Source organism: Phaeoacremonium minimum (genome assembly GCF_000392275.1).
Source record: "Phaeoacremonium minimum UCRPA7 unplaced genomic scaffold PA7_03_scaffold_359, whole genome shotgun sequence".
NCBI lineage: Eukaryota > Fungi > Ascomycota > Sordariomycetes > Togniniales > Togniniaceae > Phaeoacremonium > Phaeoacremonium minimum.
This window is the reverse complement of record NW_006921263.1, coordinates 332,869-348,530: the sequence shown is the minus strand read 5'-3', so window position 1 is coordinate 348,530 and position 15,662 is coordinate 332,869. Positions and strand designations below refer to the sequence as shown.

General features: G+C 53.0%; 1 protein-coding gene across 1 annotated transcript; it reads left to right on the top strand.

Moving 5' to 3' along the window:
* Positions 1-14,099: 14,099 nt before the first annotated feature.
* UCRPA7_4671 (putative mannose-1-phosphate guanyltransferase protein) lies at positions 14,100-15,517 on the top strand (the record flags this gene model as incomplete). The annotated part of the gene is made up of 4 exons (XM_007917222.1): positions 14,100-14,106; positions 14,205-14,248; positions 14,389-14,535; positions 14,621-15,517. The coding sequence occupies 4 exons, from the start codon at positions 14,100-14,102 to the stop codon at positions 15,515-15,517; spliced, it is 1,095 nt and encodes a 364-aa protein (XP_007915413.1).
* Positions 15,518-15,662: the final 145 nt, after the last annotated feature.

Below are 15,662 nucleotides of genomic sequence, written 5' to 3'. Positions count from 1 at the left end.
CGCACTGTCTTGGGGACTTCCTGCTTCACTCCCTCTCTCTATTCAACTCTCATCTGTCTCCTCGCGGCACAGTCCAGGGTTGGCACGCGAGGTACTGTAGTTACCCCCAACCCATTTGCGGCGGCACAGCTTCGGGGGGCTTACAGTGGAGGGAAAGGAAAGGCTGGATGGACTCTTCAGAAGTCTCTTGTCGAGTTGTTCAACGCACAAGTGGCTTGACAGCGGAAATTGCCCTGCTTCTATGCTTCTATGCTCGCCTGTCTCGAATTGTCTTGGACTTACGTAGTAGGCTAGTTCACACACAACTCCTACAGACCAGTGACCGCCATACTACCATGCCATGCCATGCCACAAAAACGCCGTTGCCGCCAGCCATTAGATACCCCTAAGAGGGCCCGAGGTAAGTAGGTCTCAGAGCCCCCATCGTGATCCTTGCCCGCGGGGCTCATGAGCCCACAATCAGCATGCCATTGTGGCAGGAAAAGCGCAAAAAAGGAGCCCCAACCCGCCGACGCACGCCTGTCTCCTTGTAATCAGACCCTGGAACCGCGAGAACTCGCCGTGCCGGAGGAAACGTGCCAGATACTCGTGCAGATCTTCGTTGAAACCTCCCCAGCTCAAGCATTGAGGTTTAAATGAATACGTCTGACAGAGGTAGAGAACCTGGAATTCACTTGAAGCGCTTATCAACCCGCCACCGCCTTCTGTCGGCTGAGGCACTTGTGCCAGCAGAGAGACGGGTGGCAGCAGAAGCCGGCCGATCACCAACAGCTATGACATACTCCTATGATAACCAAGCCCATCAAGTCTTCATCTAATCATCCCCCGGCACTCAATACCGGTATGTCACTGTGTCAGCAAATTTCAGATGCTTGTGACACTTCAGTCTGTCTGTCTCTGGCTTCCGCGTTCTTTGTGTAATCTGTTTCGCCTTATTCATGTCTCTCAACGCCGTCTCCTACGTCTTGATTACTATGGCCAGCCTGCCGTTCGTATACGAAACCCTCCCATTGCCGCCTGGGGCTTTGGGCGGGAAAGGCTTGCCTTTGGCATGTCGTAAGTGGTAAAGAGCCCAGTTGGCGTGTCTAGACCAGACAGGAAGCCCCGTGCTTGCAGGCGGGAAGGCAGGCTCTCATGTCGCCGCAAGCCAGGGCGCTCTTCGAAGTACCCAGCACAGTGAGGCACGAGGTATCTCGACGGAGAGAAGTAACGGTCCCTCTCGGGTGCAGTGATGGTTGCATTCGGCTCAAGTCGTCCACGATCTGTGTATGGCCACCGTCGCCTTTGGCGTGAGCTGCGCCATCGAGAACGGCTAGTCCATGCGAGTATTCCCCACGCCAAATCCAATTACCGTGCGCAAATCCAGACCACTCAGGAACCCTGACCCAGGCCTGGGCTAGAGGCTACTCTAATGGCGGACCCTACTCTGCTCTGCTCTCTCGATCCCTTGGCCACTTGATAAGAGGCGGAGTTTTGAGACGCGTGAGTCGTGTTTCGGTTGTTTTCACAATCCAGAAAACTCGGAATTCGTCTTTCCCATTGATCAATTGGAAGTCTTTTCACAGAGCAATCCAGTCGATCGGCTGATATCGTCACCCATCCAGAGGCGTCGAAGCTCGAGTGGTACACAGGATGGCGGGGAAGAGCAGATCAGGATCGAATTGAGCTCGAAGCTGGTGAGGGGCGCACAACTTGCCCAGCACTGCCCTCGTTCTCTCTCTCCTGTCGAATCATCCCGAGCCGACGTACGTGACGAAGGAAGCCCCCGAGCTCACAGACCTTGGTCTGTGTCGGCGCTAGTAGTATCGTAGACAAGCCTGCTACTGACCGCTGGTTAAGCTCGCGATATAGCTGGCACGATCTCCACCCCCATTCCTGGCAAGCACTATACCCGCTGCTGTTTTAAGACACTCTACTATTGAAGCACTTTCCAGGAGCATCCTGGGAATGGCTTCCTGGCTTCCTGGTCAGGGAGACTCGGGCTATTAACTCCCCAGGGGCTTCTATAGTATATCTCGGCTGCCGTCAGCGTGCACGTCTCATCAGCTGGCCTCTACCCCTCACTGAAGCAGGGACGACGATCTGCAACCTTGGACGGGAACGATCGATTCGTATACTGGGCCTTTAAAACACTCTGGCCCTCAGCCCCGTGTGGGACGCACGCCAGCACTCTATCTCTCCACCTTCCTGCTTCTAAAGGACGAAGAAACTTGCCTCTTCTTGGTTGGGCGCAGGCAGAGCATGAAGCGGGAACTCGCCGCTCCATGCAACAGTTTGCAAGTGTATCTCGTTACAATGGGCTAATCTACAGGGAGCTTGAGGGCAACGGCCAGCTATATCAAGGTCGGACTAAGACTTGATGATTCAAGAGTCCGTCGGTTGCGAGTCAAGTTCGATCGTCAAGGCGTGGCGAGACTACGGCTGCGTTGTCTATCCTCTTGCGTGATTCAAACGAACCTGCTAGGAAGTCCCTACATGTAGTGGGCAGCTGTGGGACTGGAGAACGCCGTTTCTCGTGGAAATGGACCACGAAATAACCCACTTTCTCCGGCATCTCCAGATATCGTCTACCGAAGAAAAAAGCAATCATCATGCTAGACAAGCAGTTGCTCTGCGGCTTCAAAATGCGGTCAAGGAAGCCGGTCAGGCTCCTGCCAGCCAGTTCCTGTAATTGACAGCAGCACGAGGAGGCAAGCAAGGAGGCGGATCACCCGTAGGAGCCGGCAGGCACCAAGCACCTGCAGCTCGATGGCGAAACCCTTCATACATAGACACTTACATACATTTGCCACTAGAGCAGCAAACTGCTCATCAACGGCCGTTGATGCATGCAATATTTTTCGACCCGGCACGAGTCTAGGGGATTGGCTAGAGCTGTCGATTTGCTTAATGCGGACCTTGAGGCGAAAGCACTGCTGCGTCTGGGCCGCGGTGAGATTTAAGATGACCCGGGAGCGTCCGCATCTCAACGGCTGCGAAACCCGGGGTTCCATCAGGCGTTCTCGTAAAGCAAGCAATTCAAGTAAAAGGGCAGCCGCTCGCGAGCCGTTTATTGTTGCTTTTGGAGGCTAGCCAGCCAAGAGACCGGAGCATCGATTCAAATTGTGGGAGCCCAGAAGCCATGAACCGGTACGAAAGACATGCCACATGCTGAACGTCCGTCATCAAGACCTGTCTTGAACCACCTGAGACATTGTGCCATACACAGAAGAAAATACGGTGGTCGGATTCGTAAAGCTCCTAATGATGGCATTGAGGGTCACATGAGAGATTATCCCACCTGTTACACAAGGCTGGTTCTCAAAATACGTCACTAATCTGACAGTAGATAGGTGTAGGCATACAAAGCAGCATCCGGATGCACTGCTATCAATGAAGGGGATTACACTCATTTTAGGGCCCCATTTGTTGATATCAGATCTCTGGTCAATCTATATATGTTTGGCATGGCGTGTTCATTGTCGGATTGTGATGTGTGATGTTTAGAGGAAGTGCATAGACGGGAACTAATAGAGATTGGGCTATTTTGAATTTGTTAGCAGCAACCTAAGGCATCAATCAAATCAACCTACCAATCCAACATCTGACTTTTTAACGACATCGCTTCATTGTTCCAGTAGCTGGTGGCCTCGATCCCGAGACTCAGCTAAGCATTGTGCAGACGCGGAACAATAGTAAGAGATGACGGTCTCGTTGGGTGGCTTCCGTCGACAACAAAGTCGAAATTCCCCAATCAGGTAATGAGTTTCCGCACAAAGGCAGGTCGACTACGGAATCGGGTTGTCTTCAAAAGGAGGGCCATGGCTACCACGGCTGGAACAGTGCCCCAACGGCCTCTCGACACCGAAGTCGATGAAGAATTCATTGAGGATACGTCCAGAGTCCGCCTCGCAGCCATGATTCCAGATCTATTTCTCAACGCCCCGCCTGTGAAGGACCCGCTTCAGACTATCACATCCGTCGCTCAGGATGATGTAGTGAAAAACTGCCTTCCATATCTCTCTGGCGAGGATGAGGGATTCGAATATAACGACTACGGCGTTCCCCATCTAGATCGGAAGAGGCATATTAGGTTCCTGCGTAGTAACTTAGGGACATTGCCCGGTGGCTTCATAGCCGCGGATGCGAGCCGGCCCTGGTTCTTGTTTTGGTGTCTCAACGGTCTTTCCATCCTTGGTGAAGACGTGTCTTCGTACCGAGAGAGTTTAATTGAGACGGCCCGTTCGATGCAGAATGAGACAGGCGGCTTTGGTGGTGGGCATGGACAATTATCGCATCTTGCAACAAGCTATGCTGTGATCCTCGCGCTCGCGCTGGTGGGCGGCGAGGACTGCTACGAGGTTGTGGATAGGAGAGCGATGTGGAGGTGGCTCTGTTTGCTGAAACAGCCAGACGGAGGCTTTGTGATGTCGGTCGGAGGAGAGGAAGATGTCCGGTGAGCTTCATCCCCTGATGCCCCTATCTAGATATTGACTAATGGACTTTGCAGTGGAGCATATTGCGCTGTCGTGATCATATCACTTCTTGGGCTTCCTCTTAACTTGACATCCGAATCACCGGCATACAGTCCCGATGGCGATCTGTTCAAAGGCATACCAGACTATGTCCGCAAATGTAAGTCGATCTTGCTTTACCGTCGGCCAAATGGTCCGGCCGCTAACCAGTTAGGCCAAACATTCGAAGGAGGTCTGTCGGGGCAGCCGGACGTTGAGGCACATGGTGGATATGCATTTTGTGCATTAGGCTGTCTATCAATTCTGGATTCTCCTGATCGAATCATCCCGAGGTAAGAGCATCTAGACCGCCCCTGACCAGTTAAGTAGTGACAAGAATCACTGCATGCTGACCATTTTGGCCGACTAGATATCTTGATGTTCCACGACTGATATCATGGCTTTCTTCGCGCCAGTATGCCCCCGAGGGTGGCTTCTCTGGCCGCACCAACAAGCTTGTCGATGGCTGTTACAGCCACTGGGTCGGCGGATGCTGGCCGCTGATCGAGGCTGCTCTGGGTAATGCGGCAGGGTCGGGAAGGGCGGGATCGGAGCAGAGCCTCTACAGCAGAGAAGGTCTGATCCGGTACATATTGTGCTGCTGCCAAGATCAGACCCGTCGCGGTGGGCTACGAGACAAACCCGGCCGGTCAGTTCCCCCTTCAAACGCTTTGTCCATGGTCTAGACTAATCCGAGCAACAGTCCATCCGATGCTTATCACACATGCTACGTTCTGTCGGGACTGAGTTCCGCAGAGCATAAGTGGGAGTTGACTGCCAACATGGAGGATCCAGCTTTGGAAGCGTTCACCTGGACTGTGTCACCATACTGCGAAGACCAGATATTTGACGAGCAGGATCGGATTAGCCCGATCGATCCGGTTTATACCATCCCGGAGAGATGTGTCAATAATATCAAAACATACTTCGCCGAGAAGCAGGGGTTTTAGATCAGGAGGTAGCCAGGCAATATGACGATACACAGCATTATAGCAATAGGCAACGCTTTGGTCACATCAGAATGATTTTTCTCACAGGGTGGCCAAAGCCTTCTCTCCTTTGTGTACCGCATATGATCAGATACAAAAGCCGTCGATAAGCATGTCGTGTAGGTGAAAGATGACTTCATCGGCTACATGCAACGTACATGATGAGACGATATTGCCAGCTCAGCATCAAGCTTCTCAGCCTACGATTGGCCATGACCTTACCTCCTGCAGTCTCTCCGTCTGATCGCCTGATACAGCACATGCCATGGACAGCGCAAATCGCCAACCTAACATTGGAATATCACAGAGCACGGGGTTGGTCAGCATGGTTCGCCCGACAGAAGAGCGAAATGCTAGAGCCATGCGGCTAAGCCGTGAGACCGACCAATCTCATCGAGAAGGACGTCCCGCCATGTCGTCAGTGTCTTTGAAAGCATACAACCAGGCAGCATGCGAACGGCTCACCTCCAGTGGCCCCCATTACTGCGCCGACCAGTCGTGGCAACGCGCGCGCTGGGCTAATATAACGTTTCTTTCTCCTGCAAGACGCCACAAGCATGCTTAGGGCAAGAGCCCGCATTGTATCCGGCTGCGTTGTTCATACACCCCAGTCTCTAGACAGAGATGCCCATGTGTTGCCCAGCAAGAAGGCTCCGGAGCGGGGCCGGCAGACTGCGGCACGCACGTTTTCTTCACTTGAAGCTGAAGTTCCTTTGGTCCATGAGACGTGCAGATTGGACGGTCTAGATGGGAAAGAAGCACAATGTGAACTGCTTTGGGCACTTGTGCTAAAATACAGCTGCAGCTACGCATATCGGACCCGGCTTGCCGTTGCTTCTAACAGGAGAAAGGAGAAAGGGAGAGAGCTCGTCCGACTGAGTCAATCATGGCCGCCATAACAGGCCGCATCGAAAGTGGCCCGATATCGATATCTAATGACATCTCCAATGGATCACAGAGGCATCAGAGGTTGCATGAGCTTTGCACCTTTGGTTGCGTCTGAGACGGCACATCGCCTCTGCTGCTGTGCGATATGCGTGTTTGTGGGGGTACACAGGTTATCAAGCTGTAGTATAAGCCAAAAGAGACAACGCAGAATGACCGAGTCCGCAGCCGAGCGGGACATAACGGGAGAAGGGTACCGTCTTGCTGGACCCCGAGGTTACTCACATCGGCCTCGCCTTTCTCAACGAGAAGCAGTATGACGTTGCAAGGATGAATTTGACGTGTAGTGTGAGGGGGAGGGGTCAAGCACTTATGCACTCGCCCCTCAGCAAGCGGGAAAAAAAGATTTTTTTTTTCTTCTCGCTCTCTCTATTCCCCTTTCACGGAGTTTACCTCGTCTGTTTACTTGTCATGCTTTCTTGAGCGAGTAAGATGCGGTGGGTGTAGATGTTGTAGTCTGAGTCTCGGTTCTTGTTTCCGTTGGAAGCCGGAACTCCCACGGACAACGACTATGATTCGAAGACGAGGGTTTACTGGAGGAGATGATTTTCGCTCATCCTCCTCTCCCCGCCGGCTACCAGCATTGGATGGCGTTCCATTTATTAGTCTTCGGAATCGTGTCATCTTTGCAAATGGCGCGCGCGTCTGCGAGCGGTATTCAAATCAGCCAGCCCAGCCACCCAGCAGCAGCCGGAGTCTGATGACTTTTCACCTTTGGCCGGCGTGTGGCCGTTATATCCATTGCAATCCACTCGAGACCGTCCGTCTCGTCGCCTAGGCTGGATAGGTTGCATACGTCCCTCTTTCTAGTGCCGTTGATGTTTGGTAAGGATGGATGTACACCACTTCAGACGACGGCGGCATGTACAACATTGACACCAGGTGATGCGAGCAAGTGTATGAGAGTGTTGCTCGTTCCAGAATTATTCCTAATATTCGTTAGTCCGGCACAATTAGCCCTCCTCCACCTGGGCCACTGGGCGTCCACAGCGCCCCGAACAAGGTTTGCCGTGGGTCATCATGGTTCATGGATCATGGTTCAGCAGAATGGCGCCGGGCTGGCGTCTCGCGAAGATCTCGTGGCTCTGTGCAACCGGCTGTCTGTGTGTCTCTGATCATCCACGCAGAAAGATCGAGAGAGTGTGTGCCGTACCAGCAGCCTCCCTTGCACGTCGCCTGTTCCTCTCTTCTTCATTGTGATTGTCAATGACGGCGGCTGGACAACCGGGGTGAGAAGGCACGGCGACAACCTGCAGGCAATATTGGCCAACAATAGAGTCCGTCCCCAAGGAATATACTACCTTCTACAGCCCGTCTGCAGTGCCAATTGCAATGCAATCTGCTTTTCGGTTCCAACCATGCCAATCATCCTCCTCTGGTGTCCTCCCTCTTTTTCTACGCCCACCGCAATGCGAGTCGTGTCCCGGTTGCTGGCCGGCCGGCCGGTCACTGCTTTGTAACCGTCCATGTCTATCCATATGGGAGCATACGCGGTGCTACTTTCTCCCAGCCCGGGCCACCGTAATGTACTGCTGTTGCTGCTGCATGCATTCAGACCTACATAGAGAGAGACGTACATAACACACCTACCTACTCGCATACATACGTACATACAACGGCTCATCATACATTCTTGTTTTAATATCAAGCAGCAGTGCCAACTCATCATTGCATGAGTCTTAAGTCCTGCCTTTGCCTAGTCGCCTCGCCTCCTTCCTCCATTCAGAAAAGCCGTTTCCCATCGCCTAGGGCCAGATGCAAGGCATGCAAGGGTTTGCCGGCTCCAGCCACTACGACTCTACCTTGACTCTACTCATGCTCTACACTACTATACACTACCGTACACTACACTACTGTTCATGCATCTCATTTTGAGTCTGCTTCACTCACCGACTTCGTGGTGAGGTTCCGGGCCACTCATTCGAGGCCGTCCCCTCTTTCCCAGCTCTCCGATGCGCTTGCCCCCCATTCAAACCCAATCCCAGTCCCAGGGGCGCTCCTCATCGCCGGCCGGCCTCTCAAGCGCTGGGTCCATCTCCCTGGCGCTCGACTCTATTTTAGCTGTCGTCGTCAAAATCACAGACTGCGGCTCCTGGTTGGCTCGCCGGCCTCTGCTGACGCTGGGCTCTCTTCACATTGTCCCTCTTTTTCGTTGCTGACGGTGTCTCGTGCGAATCGCCCAGCACAGTCGATGTGGCCCACAAAATATGGCATCCGTCTTCTCCATCCTGGTGTTTTGGTGTCGATTCGCCTGCGAGTTATCGCCTCGCCTCGCCGCTCGTCTCGTCTTGTCTACTTTGGTATGGCCTGGGTTCTCCTCTCTTGTCTTTATTGCCCCATCCCCATGCCCATCCCATTCCCCTCACGGCCTCCGGCCGGTCCATGCAATGTACATGGCCCAATACGTACATGCAACACGTACTGCATAGTACCTCCCACAGACAACCGCCGTGGTAGCATGACAGGTAGTCATGCAGAACTATCTGCGGAGGGGTATCGATCGCATCCCGTCTCGTCTTCGAGGCATCCAGGGCACACGGCCAGTACCAGGCAATACCTCTCGATGCCTTTCCTTTACCTTTCTGCTCTCTCGATTGGCTGCAGCTGCATTAGTGGCCGCCGAGGGGATCTCAATTTCTCAGACGGACCAAGGTGTCGTCGTCGTCGTAGTCGTTGTTGGCGTCTTAGCTTCAGCCAGAGAGCACTAGGCTGCTCCATCTGGCCTGCGTATCGCTGTCTCTCCCATCCTGCCCCCCAGACCACCAGGCGAGCCAGCCAGGAACATCCTTCCCTGCTGGCTCCTGCTCGAACACCCCTTCAGATGTAGGATCTGACTGGCAGGCCCGGAAGATGGACCTGTCGAGCCCCCGTTCTTCTGTCGTGGATTGGCATCTCTGCAGACGCGCAGATTGGCCAGGTCGAATGGTTCCATTTTGCCACTTCACTATGCCTAGGTCTGCATATACCAGCGCCTTTTACCCAGCAGGACCACCGCCCCTTTGTCGGACAATAAGACGCCAAAAAGTAACAATATCGGCGTACCAGCAGCCGTACCGCGTTTGTGCCTCTGCCAATTCGATACCCCGAGACTTATCAAAGAGATCTTCGCCAAGCTGGTGCATCCCCCCCATGTGTCGTGGTGGAGTTCCTCTAGTCTCAGCAGTTTTATCAACTGGCAACGACACACGCCAACACATCAAGATGGGTCACACTTTGAGAGCCGCATTTCGACTTGCATCTGTCGAACCCTTCACCCTATCCCGCTAGCTCTCCGTCATTTTCTCCTTGGGTCTGTATCTAGACATCCCTGCCCCGCACTAACACCAGATTTCTGCAATAAATCACACATGTCTCGCCGTTGATGGCTCAGATTTTCTGCACCAGAGAGCCTTGGAATACGTAGCATATCAGCCTTAACTTTTCAACACCACCCCTCGACCTACACTACACCTTCGTCTAAAGTAGGACAAACTCGACTTCACCCTCACTGCCCTACCTCGGTGTGCTTACTCTACCACCCTGCTCCTTAGGTTGGGCTCAATTGCATCTTACGGAGTCCGGATCAGGTCCCGTGGCCTTGTTGCTTCTTTTTTTTTTCTTGTTGCCTCACTTCATCATCAGCACCCTGGGCATCACAGGCGTTCTGTCCCCTGTTCCACTTTTGGGCCTGCCGGACCTCACTCACACCTCAATTCGCTTGGAGGAGGACTTTGTCATTCACAATGGGCGGTTTCTACATGCAATACCTGGAAAGTAAGTTGTCAATTGAGTCGTGCAGATGGCCCTGACCGGCAACACAACACCGTCTTTCCCTTTCACAACCTTGTGTGTTCGTGGGGGTCAGCTTTTTATTTTTCTCTGTGAGGAGCATGTTGTTCATATTCAGTGTGGCAACCCCTGCACCCCTTGACAACGTGGATGGCACGACCGTTCCTGCTTCCTCAACCACAAAGATCCTGGACTGGATTTTAAGCCCCATCTTGTTACTTGCCGATCCAACGTCGTTCCTGCCCACCCACTGCAATTGTAGGGCTAGCGGCTTTCCGTCCGCGTTGTTGGGCTGTCATGCAGATACCCTCGCGTCATCCGCACTGCGTTGCTTGCGTGCATGCATGCAAGGGGAAGCCCAATTGGTAACGAATTGGGCATTCCGGGAGATCAATGGGGCTAACTCAGGTTTTACCAGGCCTCTGCCGGCGCCGTGGGTGGCGGGATCCTATGTACGAGTGCTACCGCGACCCCAATGGCTATACGTGCCTCGTCCTTGTGAATGGCCGCGAGTATCAGACCGATCTCGCCTACGAATCGGATGTCCTTGCCCAGGAGAACGCGGCCATGCGTGCGTTCATGGTCTGCCGCAACTTTTCCGTTAATGGAGGCATGCTGGCCAGAAACGGGATCGTCCAAGGCCTCCCGGCAGACGAGACCAACCGCAAGCACCGGAAGGGTCGTCATACGTCGTCCTCCAATCACGGACACAGCCACAGTCGACGATCTGGCCACCATTCGAGCAGCAGCTCGACCGCCTCCTTTGACTGAAGAGGAGCCGCAATTCCTGGCGGACTTTTACTCGCGGGCTTAAGGACCCCCCTGTTTGTTGGTTGGAGAGTGAGAGAGCGAGACGTGCCCCCTTGCCGCATATCTTGGAGAGCCAGATCGACCCAATTGGAGAGGAGCAAACCAGACCGCAGGCGCTGGAGATCTTTGATATAAACTTGATGAAGGCTTCACAGCATATATCCCCAGGGATACCCCGTTTTGGCATTGCCAGTCAATGCCCCGATATGAGAGAAAGAGAGAGACACCAAAAAATTGCATGGCACGACATGAATCTTATGAAGCTTACGACATAGACACGAATACTCGATTTCACGACCGACTTTAACGACGTTCTGGCTCTTATTCTACTGATTTTCATTTTCTATCTTCACATTCTAGCCAACTTTGGACCCCACGATATATCCCGCTCATTGGATTGGTCAAGACACGATACCAGTGGCCCGGGATCTCTCCTTTTGCTGGGACTCACAGAACCAGCCGTGGACCATGCCTCCTGTTTTTCTTCGTTCCCACCTGTTATCAGCGCCATAGCCGGAGGCAACTCTGTTTTGGACTGGACCGTACCGTACCCTGCCTACTTTTGTTTAGACTTCCCACAGGGGGAACACATTTCTTCCATGGAGGACATCCTTTTACTCTCAAAATCACTGCTACTTTTTATGGGAGGCTAGACTTGATATTATTCTGTTTTCCAGCAGCTCCACACAAAAGCGAGAGATGTCTGTCTCTCAAAAGCATCCGCCTCATACAAACTTACACACACACACACACACACACACACACACACACACCCCTCGTTGCATTATTAGCAAGCGTGGTTGGCCATCTTACTTGATTGCGAAAATGGATATGGGGAATGGGAAACGAGCTCTTTTTCCTGGTAATGACTTGTGATTTCCCATGACTGACATTGGAGGGAGCCTTTCTCCTTGTTGAAGATCGGAAAGCCGTTGGACCAAAGAATGGGATTGGAGGGAGGAACATCTGCTTTTTCATCAACTTTGTTTCTGCTTCCTCGTCTTCTAATCTTCCGCTCTCATATTTCTCTCTCTCTCCCTCTCTCTCCGCGTTACGCTAGCAAGATCACGATATAATGACCTCAAGACTCTCAGGAGTTAACGATAATGACAATCGATTTCTCGCCTCTCCTCAATTGAATCAGTGTCTCTATGCTGTCTGGCTACCCAAATTGTGAACTCAATACACCCAATTAACTATGAAGAACTTCCGATCTCGAGACTTTTGTAAGCGTTTCAATTCCAAACTGCATGGTTTGCTCTACGATCCAAGCGTTGGCGGATGGAGGGCCACGTCTGATGTTGTGTTCTAAAAAAAAGAATAAAAGGCTTGGGGTGGTTTTTCTTCGATGCTCGCGCCTCATTCATCCGATCTGAAGAACGGGCTGGATATAAACGGGACCGGGAATAAAGCTCCCCAGAGCTCCCCTCAGCCCTTCTTCCTCCCTAAGTCTACCTCTCTATTCGCACATGCACTCCGGGATCACGTCGCTTACATGGAAATACAGTGTATATAGATGCCCGAGTGGACTGGCACAATTGCCAGGAAGTCGGCGTGCTGATCACGGTGATCAGCAGCTTGCCATAACTACAGATTGCCGAAGGGGAAACAATGGGGACCCCTTTGTGCCGATGGTCGTGCTACGATGGGGGATGGGTAATAAAAAGCCGATGCCGGCCGGGAGCCGTCTCGTTCCTGTTCCCCCCTGGACATTCGTATTGTGCACTAATAAAGACGGGCTCTTGTAATGGGATGGGCCAGTAGCGAATTTTAACCCAAATTTCGGGACCAGTTACGTCATTGCTGGGGCTACCCTTTCATCCCTTCATTCGAAGAACAATGAAGATTCTTCGCATCGTGAAGACTCGTGATGCCATTCAGAGAACACATTGAGAGCTTCCTAGGATCTTAGCAGCATTCTCGAGTCACACCAGGAATACGGCAGGTTGAGCCGGGCCGGCAGTGGCTGATGCAAAATGTAAAACGGTGACCTCGCACGGTATATAGTACCTGAGATGGGGCTGTGAGACGTGAGACGTGGAGGAGGCGTTTGGCTGGACGGCGCAAGCGGGGAAAAGGTCAAGCAACGGATTGGTGGCGTTTGTGGTAGAACGGAAATGGCCCTGTGACCATAAATCAAACCATCAATCAAATGACGCAGGGTCACCAAATTTGCAAGCTGATTGAATGAATTGAATTGAATTGGATTCAGGGGCAACTAGGAGAGGGAGGTCTGGATGCAAGGCACCACGTTGCCCTCGAAGCTCTGGCCAACTAACGTTAACGATTCTAGACAAACAACCGGCATGTGAATATAGTGTTTGTGACCACTGACCGCGCGTCGGCTCCTCCATTCCAGGGGCATGAAGTGCTCAGTATCGTGATCTCTCTGCGCTTAGTCTTGAAAACCATACCGGTACTGCACCCAGTTCAGGAGTCGAAACATTGAAAGCAAGTGCAGCATCAGTACCGTAATAAATAAATAAATAACCTCTGCTCTACTGCGTAGTAGGTGACAGACCAGGGAACGCTGCGGGAAGCCAATTTCGCCAGTGAAATTGTCACTCGTGGGGGGCTTAGTGGGCGCTGGTTGGCTCAACTGGTCCACTCCCGTCTCCTTTCAGTGAGTGGCACCTGCCGCCAATTCGATTGCACCGTCTGGGGGACCTCGTGTTAGGTTCGGCTTAGGGGCACAGGGGGGGACTCGTGCATTGGCATTGGCAGGGCTGGCTCGTGAATCCGAAAAAAGATCCAAAGGTGTCCTCTAACGTTAACGGCCTTCAGCTTGCTTGCTTGCCACCACCACCACCTGCACCTGCACCTCATCCCATCAAAAACCTGACTGACTTTGACACCTTTGATACCCCTTCCGTCTCTCTCTTGCCGCAAGATCGTATTCTCTTCTTGTGCTGTTCATCTGACGGATATAGTCACTTGAGAAGTCACCTCATTCGCGCTCACTCACTCACGATATATTGAGCACGTCCAGCCCTTTTTGCAAATCCTGACTACTCTTTCTCACGCTCGTTAAACCGCCCTTTTCATCTTTGATTCACTCGTTCACCACCTACCAAACAAGCCACCAACCGCAAAGATGAAGGGTAAGTGATTGCTACAGGCGCATTCTGAAAAGCAGCTCTACACGATGGGCTTGTCTTTCTTTACCTGGTTCTATTGCTAACTTGCCGCCTTACTGCAGCCCTTATTCTTGTCGGCGGCTTTGGCACTCGCCTACGACCTCTGGTACGATCACCCCCCATTTAGCCTGTGCGGCGCGTCGCATCGCATCGCATTGCATCGCGTCTGCCCTCTGCCCTCTGCCCTATACCCGGGATTCTGCAGCAGAATCGAGTAGGATGAGCTAACAAGCATCTTCATCACAGACCTTGACCCTGCCGAAGCCATTGGTCGAGTTTGCCAACAAGCCCATGATCCTGCACCAGATCGAGGCCCTCGCCGAAGCTGGTGTCACCGATGTCGTCCTTGCTGTCAACTACCGCCCTGAGATTATGGAGAAGGCATTGGGAGAGGTCAGTGGGCTGTTTTTCATCATTCCATACTCACCTCTACATCTCGACGTAATTGACTCACAAAATTTGTATTTGTCTCCTGCAGTATGCCAAGAAATTCGGCATCAACATCGAGTTTTCTATCGAGACTGAGCCCCTGGGCACCGCCGGCCCCCTGAAGCTCGCCGAGAAGATCCTGGCCAAGGACGACAGCCCCTTCTTCGTCCTCAACTCCGACGTCATCTGCGACTATCCCTTCAAGGAGCTCGCTGCCTTCCACAAGGCGCACGGTGACGAGGGCACAATCGTCGTCACCAAGGTCGAGGAGCCCTCCAAGTATGGTGTGATTGTCCACAAGCCAAACCACCCCTCCCGCATCGACCGCTTCGTCGAGAAGCCCGTCGAGTTCGTCGGCAACCGCATCAACGCTGGTATCTACATCCTGAACGTGTCTGTGCTGGACCGCATTGAGCTGCGCCCCACCTCCATCGAGCAGGAGACCTTCCCCGCCATCGTCAAGGACGGCGGGCTGCACTCCTTTGACCTGGAGAGCTACTGGATGGACGTTGGCCAGCCCAAGGACTTCCTGTCCGGCACTTGCCTGTACCTGACCTCCCTGACCCGCAAGGGATCCAAGGCGCTCTGCAAGCCTTCAGAGCCCTACGTCCATGGCGGCAACGTTCTGATTGACCCCTCCGCCAAGATCGGCAAGAACTGCAGAATAGGCCCCAACGTGACCATCGGCCCCAATGTCGTTGTCGGTGACGGTGTTCGTCTGCAGCGCTGCGTCCTGCTGTCGGGCTCCAAGGTCAAGGATCACGCCTGGGTTAAGAGCACCATTGTGGGCTGGAACAGCACCGTCGGCAAGTGGGCGCGTCTCGAGAACGTGTCTGTCCTCGGCGACGACGTCACAATCGGCGATGAGATCTATGTCAACGGCGGAAGCATTCTGCCGCACAAGTCCATCAAGGCCAACGTCGACGTCCCCGCCATCATCATGTAAACCCACCATCTTCTCGGTTTACAATGGCGACCTTGGCTCTCTCTCATGGCCAAGAGCCTCAACTCCCGATACATATACCTTTTTAACACCAACTTTCTGTACTTGCATCTTAATTCTGCACGGTCTCGCAACACCCCTCCGCTCT